The following is a 14,881-nucleotide window of genomic DNA, read 5'->3' on the forward strand; positions in this document are numbered from 1 at the left end:
TTAAAGATGAAAATTAATGACATCAAAGTTTAATTATTAAAACATTTGCAAAATATGCTGTTATTATTCTATGTAAAAATTTCATTAGAGAATTACAAAATAAAATAAGATTTAAAACACAAACATTTATATATAATTATATATAAATACATAACATAATACATATTTTAAAGGACCTAAAGTAATTCTAGTGCCTTAGAGCCCTCATTCTCCCCAACCCACCATCGGTTGCTATTTCAAAAAAAGAATCATATGCTTACCAATGTGGAATAGTAAAAGGAAGAAAAGAGGCATGTCTGAATATTTCATTTATGAAAGCTTCTGTGTAGGGTAAAATTTTCCTGTCTTCAAATCTGGGTGGTTTCAGCCCAATGTTTCTATCTGAAAGAATTTTCTTTATTTAATAAGAATAATGGCAATTATAAGAATTACATTTTTATCTGAAAGCATGTTACCAATTTCTTCTTGAATTTTGATTTGAATTTCTGGATAGTGGATCAAATAAAGAAAGGTCCAATACAGACATGTTGATACAGTTTCAAACCCTGAAATAGAAATGAGATAAAATGTCATGAGAAAATTATTAACAAAATTGGTATCTTCAATTTACTTCATATTTGAATGCTATGATTCCAGAGAAAATAATCTAAATATAACTATAAATTAATAAACCCACAATAAAGTAATTATAACACATTAAAATTTGTGTCAGAGTATAGGCTTAACCTGTGACCCACTAAGATAGCCATTATCTCGAGAAAATAAAAGAATAAGTGCTGGTGAGGATGGAGACAACTGGAAACCTTTTGCACTGCTGGTTGGAAAGTAAAATGTTACAGTCACTATGGAAAACAGTATGGAGATTCCTCCAAAAATTTTAACACTAATGATTATATGATCCAGGAATCTCACTTCTTGGTATAAAAGATCTAAAAAAGTTGAAAGCAAGGTCTCAAAGAGATATTTGTACATCCAATTACATTGCAGCATTATTCACAATAATTAAGAAATGGAAACATCCCATTTGTCCATTGGTGGATTCATGGATAAACAGAATGTGGTGTGTGTATGCCCTGGAATATTGTGCATCTTAAAAAAGGAGATCTTGTTACTTGCTACAACATAGAAGAACCTCGAGGATGTTAGGCTAAATGAAACAAGTCAGTCACAAAAAGAAAAATACTATATGATTTTCACTCATATAAGGTATCTAGTTAAATCATAGAATTAGAAAGTAAAAAAGTAGTTGCTAAGGGCTGGGGGGGGTCAGTGTGGGCATCAGTGTTTAATGGACATAGAGTTCAGTTTTGCAAGCTGAAAAAGAACTAGAGATCTGTTGGACAGCAATGTGAACATATATAATATAACAAACTGTATACTTAAAAATGTTTTAAGATAATGAATTTAATATTATGGGTTTGAAACCACAATCAAATCAAATCAAATCAATACATAGTTGTTATTTATGACAAGTGAAAATAATGAAAATAATTTACTACATTATTATAATAATGCTTATGATCTATGTGGTAATAGTTATAATTATAGCCCTGGCTGGATAGCTTGGTTGGTTACCATCCTGAAGCACAGAGGTTGCTGATTAGATAACCAATCAGGGCTCATATAGGAACAGTTCCTATCTCTTTCTTTCCCTCTTTTTCTCTCACTAAAATCAATAAATAAAAATGTAAAATGGCCACTAAAAGTTTACTTTGTTCCAAGATATATATCTACATCTATATCTTTTTTTTTTTTTTAATGTAAGAGAGGCAGGGAAAGAGAGACAGAGAGACAGGAACATCAAGCTGTTCTTGTATGTGCCCTGACCAAGGATTGAACCCGCAACCTTTGTGCTTTGGCACAACATTCCAACCAACCAAACCATAGTCCAGGGCTTTATTTTTTTATTTATTGATTGATTTTTAGAGTGACAGAGATAGGAGGGGAAAAGGGAGGGGGAAGGGAAGCATTCATTTGTTGTTCCACTTAGTCGTGCATTCATTGGTTGCTTCCTGTGTGTGCCTTGACTGGAGACTGAACCCTCAACCTTAATTGTTATTGTTTCCAGATGATGCTCTAACCAACTGAGCTAACTGGCCAAAGCCTATAACTATATATATAATTATGCTAATTTTACTGAAGAGAAAACTGTGTTTCAAGAACATTAGTAGTCTTGTTCAAAGTAACTCAAACCAGAAGAGGCGGAGTCAGGACTTAAACTTAGACTTAACTATACCCAAAAGCCCTAAGTTTGTATTAGCACATAATGGAAAATTGAGTACATTCAATATTTTAAAATACTAATGTTTAGTGTGCTTGTTATGGTTTAAAAATTCATCCTTTGAACAAAGTATCATCAATTTTGAGATTATTTAAACATTGACTAAATTCTTTTCATTATCTAAAATAAAAGCAAAGAAAGATGTCACATGTTATTTTTTTTCCAAGGGTAACTTTAACATTATATCAAAATTGTGATCACTTCCTGAAAATGAACACTCAGAAATTCCACATTAAAAAGCTTTTTTAGCCTGTCTTAATTGTAAATATACCTCTGTGATATCCAAATGTCAAAATTAATGATGCTATTTTTGTTTTCTACAAAATAAAATCTAGTTGCAGAAATTAATATTTAAATCAACATGTCTTTTTTCCAGGTATCTGTGATGATGATTATCACATCAAAAACAATGCTAGCAAACATTGATCACTTGATTACATTGTCATTGAGATAGGAGCTATTATTAGTCTCACTTCAGAGATGAGAAACTTGCAACACAGAAATGGTTAACTATTTCACCAGGGTCACACAGAACTAAAGCTACCACTCAAATTCCGGTTGGTGGCTCTGAAGCATTGAGATGTAACCCTTTGTTTACGCTAAATAACTTGTAACTCAATGTGTAAAAAAATACATCTAGATAAAACTGCAGAGCAGAGGATACTCCTTTCTAAGTGTCTCTTCTCAAGACTTGGTTTTCAGATCTTTTGTACGAGGAAATCTCCTATAGTAAGCCAGTAGCTTCTAGTTTCCAAGTGACAAAATTTACAACATGACGTTATACTGCAATAAAATTATTCTAAAAGTAAGTTGTCCAAGTGAAGTTGCTGACCATAGTAGAGCACAGTATGGTGTGAAAATATTGACTTCTATGCAAAATATATTGCCTCTATTCTCTAGCAAAAGAAAAAGGGCAAGCCATGAATACTGCATAAGAGACAATGATTGTGCCCATTGTAGAATTATAGACATTACATCCAAAACCTGGGACTATCTAGATATATAGCAGAACTCATATATTTATTATCACAAATTTTGCTTTTCATATCAAGGCTTAAGCAACATATTATCTTGGTAGATTATCTAAAAATTGAAATCATAAGAAATGATTTTGGGAGACCCTGACTATATCCAGAGGAGAAGTCAAATTATCTCTATAATGAATTTGAAAAATCAAATATTGAAATATAAATGTTAACAATAAGGTAAAGCTGATGAAACAGTGTGTTTGTAACTATTATCTACTATAATATGTGGTTTTATGTTCAAATGTTTTCTTTTAATATTCTATTACATGTCACTAGAAAAGTAACAGACACATGTAGAAATTTATATTCTATTAATTTTCTTTATTACTCTTATTTGAATTCAAAATAAAAATGAGCAATTAAATGCATTATATAGTAATGCATTATACTGAATGTTGTTTGTTTTGCACACATTCATACAATTTTTTTTTCATACAATTTTTAACTGTGTGTGCATATCTGGTGACACTAATCTATAGCCCAGTCATTTTTGTTATTTACAAAATTTTATATTTGTTGATTTTCACAGGATTTTTATGTATTATATATTTTTGAAATACATTAAGTCATCAAATCAAGATGAAAATAATGCCCATTTGATGTGTTAATGACATCCACACACACCCAGTCTTTCATATTCAGTGGTGTTCAGGCTTTAAATAAATGTCCTCCCCAGTTCTATCAATAGTATTTAGCATTAGATAATTGGAAGAAGAAATGCTAAGTATAGCATGATCACATTTGCATGATAAATAACCAGTGTGTCCATCAAACTTAAATCATGATCAAAGTGTTGTGTGTGTGTATGTGTGTGTGTGTGTGTGTGTGTGTGTGTGTGTGTAGGTATGTGGGTAGTCAGAGCAGGAATATTTGCATAGGAAAAATCACACAAATCAAAACATGCCTTTTGCTTTCAAGAAAGGTCAGGAACACAGATGATTAGATCTTAGAAAAAAAATGAATCCAGATGCCAATAAATATGACATAAAGAAAATAAAATATGAGTTTGACAAATAGTCTACCTAAAATAAAATTGCTAAAACACCTTCAGTATTTTAGTGTTGTTGTTATACTAAGCAGTGGTCGGCAAACTCATTAGTCAACAGAGCCAAATATCAACAGTACAACGAATGAAATTTCTTTTGAGAGCCTAATTTTTTTAAACTTAAACTATATAGATAGGTACATTCCTTATTGAGGTAGCACCCGCACGTGGTATTTTGTGGAAGAGCCACACTCAAGGGGCCAAAGAGCCGCATGTGGCTGGTGAGCTGCACTTTGCCGGCCAGGGTTCTAAAGGAATTTGCTTCTTTCAGTTTCATATCTTACTGGAACTATAAAAAATTTGGTAGGTAAAAAGGATGACATAATATGAAATTTAAGAATGAGAGTAATAGAGTAGTAGTATAGATTATCTTTCTAAATAGGATTTTGGTAATCTGTATGAGAAACTCAAGAATCCTTTTATAGGTGACCCAGAAACCCTGCTTCTTAGCATAAGGCTATAATTCCAAAGGAGGCAAAAATTTGGACAAAGATGGCAATCTTAGCATTAGCAAAATATCCAATATCTGCACTATTTGTGCAGGATAAGAGCTATCAACAAGACAGGTGTCCACCCTAGAGACCACAGATAGGTAAAATGTGGGGGATATATCCATGGAGTATTAAGCAACTGACTGAAGCAGCAAATTAGAAATATACCCAGTAACCATGATTGGATCTTAAAAATACAAAGCTTCACCAAAAATGTTAAAAAATAGGTTGACATGTAAATAGCAACGTTGTTTACATAAACTAAAGATCATGATAATATAAGAATACACGGTATTACATAGCAATATAAAGCCTGTTTTATAAGAATTTAAAAAAACCACTTTAAGCAACTTTTTTAAACAAATTAAGAATAAACGTCAATGGGTTGGAAGCTGGATGTAAAGATAATGAGTAATAAACAAACAAACAAGGTCAAGTGCAACATGAACAATGATGTTCATGTACATGAACTAGAGAGCATGATTAACTCAATTCTTTACTCTTAAGATGAAAACAGAATTTTCTGAATGACATGGGAAGAAAGGAGAATGTCAAATTATTTATACAGAGTGAGATAACTATACAAATGGTCAATTGTGAAAGTGTAAACAATAGAACACAAAATAATTGCAATTAATCCTATTTGCCTCATATATTGACAAATACTCTCACATACCAGCTCCAAAAAGGTCATTCACAGTGCTTATGATTTCAGCGTCATTTAAGGTGGCTGTTTTTGTAGTGGCATATTTGTTGTGGCATGTATTAATCAGAGCATCAGTAATGTCTCGTATATGGTCCTGAGGAGACAAATCTTGGTATGATTATTGATCCCTACCTACATCTCACATGACATATGAATCTCTTGCACCATGCAATGTAAAATGAAATCAATTTGCCTAGGAATATAAGGTCTATAGTAGATCATTTTAAAGCTCACTACCAATTTTGCTTGTCAATGGTAATGCTCAATTTTAAAAGAATGTAGACTAGAAAATCAAGTTGCCAAGCTCAATTTTCTTCTTAATGTTTCTTTCAATCAATAAAAAAGTACCTATGTCTGGAAGCACAGTTAAAAAAATTAAATATTAACTTACTACAGGGAAATTGCTGAGCAATGAATATAATAAGAGGTTACCAAACCCACTGTAAGAATTTTACTGTAATCACCATGCAGAAAGAGATGAGGCTGAGGTAGGTTAAGGAGTAGGAAGAAAAACTTATGACTTCACAAGTTTTTTATGTCTGTATTTGTTCTAAAATTCCCAGCGAATACCTTGGAATGTATTGTTTACTGCTTCTTCTTTTGCACTGGATGGGACTTAACACCTTACACCTTTACATTTGTTCAATTATCTACCTTTTTGTATTTATTTTTTTCATTATGCCATGATCTCAACAAATTGGCCTCCAAAGAGCTAGGATTATTTCTAGAACATATATAATTCATGAGAGAAATTTACTTTTCTGTGGACCACTAAATTGGACCAAAAACATTTGAGTGGCCTTACAAAAAGGTCTACTTCTGTCACCTATAATACATGAAGAAACTTTCTACATGTGTCATAATCTCAAAGTTTATATCTATATAGTAAAGCGACTCAAGCAAGAAAAAGACAATAAAGTGGAAGTTTCCTATACAATATTTTTTGTAATTATTCAAAACACTTTCTTAAAAAAATTTTGATACTTTTAAGACCTCATAGTTTCATATGCAACAGAGGAGAGACAAAAATCATTGGTTCATTTATTCAAGGGACTCATTTACATGGTCATCATTCATCAGCCAACTACAGAGTGATAATTCAAGCATTACCTTATCCACAGACTGAGGAAATATCTGAGGTCTCAAAGAATTCAGAACTCTTTCTAGGATCCCTATATGAGAACTAAGAAACACTGCCCTATAATATCACCGATTTGAACTTACAGTTCATGATAGTTTGGGTAAGGGTCATTATGACAAAAGTATAGAGAAACGAATCTGGGTACATAACACATACCATTATCTGTTGCTTCTCACCAAATCCCTTGTCCTGCCATGAATTTAACTTACCTTATCATATGTGGTAAGATGATCTTGTACATGTAAGGCAATAAACTGATTCAAGGCCTGATAAAACTCTCGAGGAGCATTTATAATCTGCAGTGGAAGGTAGCGAAAACATGGTATGAAATCGGCAGGATTAGCTGCACTGGAGGCCTTGAGTAAATCATCATTAGTTTTAACTATCTTAAGAAACTCTTCATCATTGTGGTCATATCTCTTGCCAAAGCAAAGGGCACAGACAACATTGGCCACTGCACACGTGATGGCACTTCTGGGCTCAAAGCTGCCATTTTCAGAAGTCAACTTTGCAAAGACTTTTACCAGCTCAGAAACTTCCTCGATGACGTGTTCCTCAAGTAAGCAAGAGCAGGTGGAGGACTTAGCTTCTGCTTTAGAAAAAGTTCGTAAAGCATTAGAGGCTATTTTCTTATGAAGCTTCCAGCTCTCTCCATAATTGACTGAAAATGAAAGACTCTTTCCTTCAGCAAAGAAAGAAAATGTATGCATGTTAGGCCTGCCTGCAAAATGCTCTCCATCCTTGAGTAGTACTTGCTTCACAATTTCCATTCCATTCACCACCACGACAGGCACCATACCAAGTTTGATGAGAAAGACATCTCCATATTTCTTCCTCATCTCTATGAATGTAAGAAAAGGAAGATCTCCAAGCTGAAGAAGATTCCCTATGATGGGGAAGGACCAGGGGCCAGGGAGAGACACCTGCTTTCTCTCCTTACTCCCAAGGGCTCTCACAAAAACAAAAACCATCACCAAAATCACGAGAGAAGTGGTCACCTCTCCAGGAGTGATTGTCATGTCAAATATCATTTTCAGGAATAAAGCACCTAAAATAAAAAGATATATAAACCTTATTTTTGCCACTCTCAACATAGACTAAAAGTCTTTCTCACTTTAAATACTTAAATGAAAAGTACGGACATTTTGAAATTAGTTGACAACAATCCTTAACCAAAGTATCAAGAGGGCAAAAACAAATTCTTATAAAATGCACTGTACCTTTATTCCAATTGTATTATTTTTAAAATTTTAAACACCAGTCCAATTTTTCATGTCAGTCATTGACATGATAGACAGAAGTAAAGGACAATTTGATGTAGAAAGCGGCCTGGTGGTTGGGAAAGGGATTGAGGCCATAGAGGTTGATTTCAGACTCATTACCTAAAGGAGGCTCTTCCTCCAGTCACTCAGTATAAATTCATCCCAGTTTTCTTATCAAAGTTTCTTACCTAAAAATATTAGTCATGCATTCTTTCAACAAATATTTTTTTTACCCTCTCCCACATGTCAGACACTAAAAACACAAAATTTTACAGTCTAATGAGGAAATTAGATAAATAATAATTAGATTACAAAGTGGAAAATACGATAGAGTTGAGTACAGAGTGCCCTGTCATCATTGAGGATCAAATTAAATCATTAAAAAGTGCTTAATGAGCCTGACCTGTGGTGGTGCAGTGGATAAAGCAGCGACCTAGAATGCTGAGGTTGCCGGTTCGAAACCCTGGGCTTGCCTGGTCAAAGCATATATGGGAGTTGATGCTCCCTGCTCCATCCCCCTTCTCTCTCTCTCTTACCTCCTCTAAAATAAATAAATAAATAAAATATTTTAAAAAGGTACTAAATGAATCACAGCCATTTTGTGTATCTTTAATTTGTTGTCACCTAACCTGTCCTTCGACTTCCTAGCCCACTTAGAAGGGTCACCTGCTAAAGCTATCTTTCATTTGTCCATGTAGCCAAGGGTCATTGATCCAAGAATGGGTCTATGACCCAAAATAAACCTTCCTTAGAAATATGGAATAGGGACTGTGAAAAATCATCCTCTCTTTGGGTGTTTGTATCTATAAAATATAAGTCTGAAGATAAATTTTGGGAACCCTTAACCCACCAGGAGGAAATGAGAAACTGAGACAGCAAGTCTGAAAAATAAATGAAGTAGAAAGAAAAAGAAAGACTAGACTGAGGGGGGACCTCATGACATTGATCTTGTCTATAAATTCTTTCTGCTTAAACTTGCTATAATTTGTTTTTATTGCTTGCATCAAAGAAGGTCTCAGGCATATGTAGAATATATTTGTTAGCTACTGAATTGTATAGTAACTATAGAGAAAATTTAAAAGTTTCCTTTAAAAGTATACATAACTAAACTGACCACATTTCTCTGATTATTTACGGGACAAATAACATTGGTAGACAATATACTCATGGCAAATGTAATGTAAATGTCTGGTTCTCACTTGATTTCTTCTAGTTGTTTTGAATGAATACATAAGCAAACCCTCGTCACCTGTCTTATCTGATTGTTTCACTTTTCTAAGTTCACAGATAAAATGTGGCTAACTACACCAGCTTGGTTGGCACTAGTTAATAAAATATGAACTTTGGAGTTAAAACCAAGAGATTTTTATGGAAAAAATTTTTTGAACACACATTCAAACAAAATGAACTAAGTCCTTAATCAATGCAACAGCTAAAATTTGCAAAATTCCAATTTCACTCTGTCAAAAAGGGAACTGTGATGGTGTCACTCTGTTTCTGCTTTGTAGCATGCTGATTTTGGAAAAGACAACTTTTATTAGCCTGACCAGGCGGTGTCGCAGTGGACAGAGCATCAGACTGGGATGTGGAAGATCCAGGTTTGAAATTCCGTGGTCACCAGCTTGAGCACGGGCTCATCTGGTTTGAGCAAGGCTTACCAGCTTGAGCCCAAGGTCGCTGGCTCGAGCAAGAGGTCACTCGGTCTGCTGTAGCCCCCCAGTCAAGGCACATATGAGAAATCAATCAATGAACAACTGAGGAACCACATGAAGAATTGATGTTTCTCATCTCTCTCCCTTCCTGTCTGGCTGTCCCTATTTGTCCCTCTCTCTGACTCTGTCTCTGCCACACAAAAATAAATAAATAAATAAAATAACTATGAACACAAATTCCACAGTTACCATGTGCCAGATTCAGAACTAAGCATTAAACCTGCACTTTTAAAACTCATACTTCTGTGAGATTTATGGAGAAGCTTAGAAATAAAGTCATTTTCCCAAATTATTTCCCATTTTTTGAGTTGAATAATCAGTCATCGATTATCACTAGCACTTGCTTTTTTACACAATTTAATTTTTCTTGGGCATTCACCAAACTACCAGTTTACACATTGAGAATTATTAGTGGCATTTCCAAAGCACATTGTGAAACAGGTGATTTGTGGGTGTGTCTGGAAGAACTCATAAAGATGACTGGGTTTCCTGCCTCCCTCCTCCCCTATTTAGCTGTGGGACTTTTGTTATGTTACATCTCCCTTAACCTCCTTTTCCTCATCCGTAAAATGACTGCTTCAGACTAGAAGACGTGGAAGGCCAGCTGTGGTCTTCAGTAATCAAAGCTAGCATGGAAATTGGGACAGAAACAGCAGTGTGAGTACAGGGTTAATTGCCCAGCAATGTTATGTTATCAGAGTTTCCAGGGCAGTTTACAGTTCATCAGCAAATGTTAGAAACTGTGACCACCCTGGAGTCTTTTTCAGCCTGGGCTCTTCTAGCTTTTTTTTTTTTTTAATTAAAATTCCTTTGGCAGTTTACCAGACCCAGACGCATTGCCAAGTTTCCCAGCAACTTTCTTGGAAAGACCTGAAGGCACATTCTGTTCCTGTTGTTTTGGCGGTGCATTAGGGCTGAGGACAAGGAGTCAAAGGCTCCAAAAGGGTGGTCTGCTGCATCGTCAAAGATTCAAGGGAAACTCAGAGACATTCCAGGTAATAAGAGCATAGATAGGTTGGGGGATTCTGTACTAATCCTCAAACCTAGACACATACATTAGACCTCCCCCAGAAGCTGTTAAACCATTGCAATGTCCATGTCCCAAGCCACTTCAATCCAAATCTCTAGGGGTTAAATGCATTTTAGAAAACTCCTCAATCTGACTAAGAGGCATTCCAAGTCGTGGGCATTTTTTGGAGGAAAAACAACCTGTAGTGAGATCAACAAATCCATTCAGCAAAATTACAACAAAGATTGTAAAGCTCACCTGTGCCCACAAATCTTGCCGGTCAGTGAGTGGAATCTGGCGGAAGGATTTTAGGACAGAGAAAGTTTTGGAGAAAGAGCCTGGAATCCTAGGAAACATAAACAGCTGGTCATCGCAGCAGCCGGCCTCCAAAAGTCTGGGAGGGAACATTCTGTGAAGAAACACTGAGTGGAGGACCTTGGACCCTTGTGGGAGGAGTTTGTAATTGGGGCATTTGAGAGCTGGAGGGAGGGATGCAGAGGCCTCAACAGCCAGCATTGGGCCTAGGAAGGTGGGAAAGTCCAGCGTGGGAGGAAGGGGAAGAATATCTATAGAGCAAGGGGTTCTGGAGGAGAGGGAGGATGCACATAGATCTTGAGAAAATGCAGGACGGAAGGAGGCAGAAGGGTAGACTAAGCATTTTTAAGTTGCTGATGACAAGCAGAGGTAGCCTCAAAAGCTAGGTAGCTAGGAAGCAATGAGCAGGGAGGGAAAAGACAACGGTGAGGAGTCATCATTTAGCTGCGATTTTTAGGAAACCAGGAAAATACACCGCAATCTAAGCAAGGAATGAGGTTGGGGGTGATGGATGAAATTTAAAAATCTAGGAAATTTAGATTCCCTTACTCAGGTGGATTTGGTAGATTCCTTAGGATTCTTCACCATCTGAACAGATTAGTATTTTCACAATTAGAAGATTCCATTTCGGGCCCTGGCTGGTTGGCTCAGCGGTAGAGCGTTGGCCTGGCATGCAGGAGTCCCGGGTTTGATTCCCGGCTAGGGCACACAGGAGAAGCACCCATCTGCTTCTCCACCCCTCCCCCTCTCCTTCCTCTCGGTCTCTCTCTTCCCCTCCCCCAGCCGAGGCCCATTGGAGCAAAGATGGCCCGGGCACTGGGGATGGCTCCTTGGCCTCTGCCTCAGGCGCTAGAATGGCTCTGGTTGCAGCAGAGCGACGCCCCAGAAGGGCAGAACATCGCCCCCTGGTGGACGTGCCGGGTGGATCCCGGTTGGGCGCATGCGGGAGTCTGTCTGACTGCCTCCCCGTTTCCAGCTTCGGAAAAATGACAAAAAAAAAAAAAAAGATTCAATTTCTGAGTATGATATTCATAGGTTTGATTTGAGAATATATTCTTACCCATGTCAAGGTACTTTCTCTACCTAAAGGCTAGTTGTTCCACCTGTTACTAGGTAAATGACACGTGGTTTGGGGCTATCTTCCTGTCAAGATGTGTACAACTTATTATATAACAAAATTTTCTTTCTTTTTTTTTTTTAAATTTGGAGTCCTTGGTCCTGTAAATATTAGAGGTTTCAACACCAGCTTTTGATGTGAATGCGCAAGAATGATCACTGGGTTCTCAGTATGTTCTCTCAGAGGAAAGAAAGCAACCCCCAAAGTGAATGCTAAACCTAATGTATTTCCTCAAGGATAAGCTACAGTGTCATATTGACAAAATATTTTAGATTTCTAAATATCTTACCTCTAAAAATTCAAAAAATCTGACAAAGTCTTATAAACCATGGAAAGGTTTTGACCCATGGGCAGAAGTTATGCTAATCGAAATTTAATCATGTCATAATAAACTACTGAAAAAAAATTATTCTAATGTTTTCCCGGGAATTGTCTCCTTCTCTAATATAACCCCACATTGGATTACAATATAGAAATTAGGTAGCCATATCAATTTCTTTTTTAAGTATTTGTATTAACAGCAATTGATATTAATTATTAGATGATGCTTGATTTGAAAGCTGTGATAGAAGATAATGAGAATTACCTTGCAACGAATGACCAGGAATGGTGTATTAGCTTCCTGGGGACATAGTAACAAATTACCGCAAAGTTGATAGGTTGCAGCAACATAAAAATATTAACTCGAAGTCTGCAAGCCAGAAGTCTGAAATCAAGGTGTCAGCAGGCCTTGCTCCTTCTGAAGGCTGCTTTTTCCAGTTTCTGGTGGCACCAGGTGTCCTTGGCTTGTGGCTGCAGAACTCTAACCCCTGTCTGTCTTCAATGGCCTTCTTTCTCCAAATCTCTTCTCTGTGTGTGTTTATATAGAAACACTTGCATTGGATTTGGGGCTAAATTGTATATCCCAGAATGACCACAACTAGAGATCTTTAATTACATTTGCAATGATCCTTTTGTCAAATTAAGTCAGAGTCACAGGGTCTGGACTGTGGACATATCTTTTTGAAGGTAACCATTCAATCAATTATAGATGTGATATCACATTCACCACCATTGCCCCACGGTGAAGAATTGAAATCAGGTCATTCATATTCTACTTTTTTTTAGTGAGAAGTGGTTTAGCAGGGTCTCCATAGTCCCTGGATTCTAACATAACCACTGTTATTTCATAGGTCCAAAGATTTGAGCGTGTTAATAAACTTCTCTCTACCTCAGTAGTACTTCTTAATAAAATGAGGGATCCTAGCAGTACCTATCTCAAAGGTTAATTAAAAGCATGATTTAGCCCTGGCCAGATAGCTTCATTTGTTGGAACATCATCCAATAGGCAAAGGTTGCCAGTTGGATCCCTGGTCAGGGAACATACCAAAAAAGACGGATGTTTCTGTTTCTCTCTCACTCTCCCTTCCTCTCTCTCTCAAAACAATAAGTAAAATTTCAAAAATAGAGAATGACCTAATATCTGTAAGACACTTAATATTTGGCACATAATAATTATTTGAAAAACAGTAGCTTTGGTTCATAAAAAAGGAATGCTGGCCTGACCTGTGGTTGCGCAGTGGATAAAGCGTCGACCTGGAAATGCTGAGGTCGCCGGTTCAAAACCCTGAGCTTGTCTGGTCAAGGCACATATGGGAGTTGATGCTTCCAGCTCCTCCCCCCTGTCTCTCTCTCCTCTCTCTCTCTCTCTCTTTCTCTCTCCCTCTCTCTCTCCTCTCTTAAAAAAAAAAAAGGAATGCTATATTCTTAGGGATTTAGAGAAGTTGCTTTATGGAGGAGGTGATATTTAAAATAAATTTTAATGCGTAAATGGGAAGAGATGCTAAGCAGAGAAAAGCATTGAAAAGGTAGAGTGGATTAGCTTGACCAGGTAGCACAGTGGATAGAGCATTGGCCTGAGATGCTGAAGACCCAGGTTCAAAACCCTAGGTTGCCGGCTTGAGCACAGGCTCACCAGCTTGAATGCAGGGTTGCCAGTTTAAGCATGGGATCATACACATGTCCCCATGGTTGCTGGCTTGAGTCTAAGGTCACTGACCTGAGAAAGGTGTCACTGGCTCTGCTGGAGCCCTCTGGTCAAAACACAGATGAGAAAGCAACAAATAAACAACTAAGGTACCACAACTATGAGTTGATCCTTCTCATTTCTCTCCCTTCCTGTATTTCTGTCCCTCTCCGTTCTCTCTCTCTCTCTCTCTCTCTCTCTCTCTCTCTCTCTCTCTGTTTTGGGGGGAAAAAAGGTAGAGAGGTTAAAAAAAAAATCTTTGCATGGTTAAAAAATAAAGTGAGATGGAAGAAGAGCCTGAAAAATATCTACTTCAATCAGAACTTCAGAATGATCCTTGAATCGTCAATCTCTTTTATATCTCGTAGCTAGTGGCTTGGTCCTGTGGATTCAGTCACGTACATATTTTTCACTCTCTTGGCATCTTTATTCCCAATTGCTATGACCTAGATCTGGGCCCCATTAAAACCTTCCTGGGCTATTATGATAGTTTCTTTTGTTTTTTGTTTTTGTTTTATTTTGTATTTTTCTGAAGCTAGAAACGGGGAGAGACAGTCAGACAGACTACCGCATGCGCCCCACAGGGATCCACCTGGCACGCCCACCAGGGGGCGACGCTCTGCCCACCAGGGGGCGATGCTCTGCCCCTCTGGGGCGTCGCTCTGTTGCGACCAGAGCCACTCTAGCGCTTGGGGCAGAGGCCAAGGAGCCATCCCCAGCACCCAGGCCATCTTTGCTCCAATGGAGCCTCGGCTGTGGGAGAGGAAGA

The 14,881-nt window shown here is 37.1% G+C and overlaps 1 protein-coding gene across 3 annotated transcripts in view; it reads right to left on the reverse strand.

Moving 5' to 3' along the window:
* LOC136394607 (cytochrome P450 1A4-like) overlaps nucleotides 1-11,068 on the reverse strand; it is a 36,324-nt gene extending 25,256 nt beyond the window's left edge. For 2 of the 3 annotated variants that reach the window (XM_066367988.1, XM_066367986.1), the window contains exons 1-5: nucleotides 10,934-11,066; nucleotides 6,902-7,740; nucleotides 5,522-5,645; nucleotides 456-545; nucleotides 261-381 (exon numbers count right to left, since the gene is read on the reverse strand). In XM_066367988.1, the coding sequence (XP_066224085.1) occupies nucleotides 261-381; nucleotides 456-545; nucleotides 5,522-5,645; nucleotides 6,902-7,723 (1,157 nt within the window). In that variant the 5' untranslated portion in view covers nucleotides 7,724-7,740; nucleotides 10,934-11,066. Of the gene's footprint in view, nucleotides 1-260; nucleotides 382-455; nucleotides 546-5,521; nucleotides 5,646-6,901; nucleotides 7,741-8,074; nucleotides 8,143-10,933 lie in introns of all 3 variants that reach the window. The other variant, XM_066367987.1, reaches the window with a different exon arrangement.
* Nucleotides 11,069-14,881: the final 3,813 nt, after the last annotated feature.

The sequence above is a fragment of the Saccopteryx leptura genome, chromosome 2 (genome assembly GCF_036850995.1).
Source record: "Saccopteryx leptura isolate mSacLep1 chromosome 2, mSacLep1_pri_phased_curated, whole genome shotgun sequence".
NCBI lineage: Eukaryota > Metazoa > Chordata > Mammalia > Chiroptera > Emballonuridae > Saccopteryx > Saccopteryx leptura.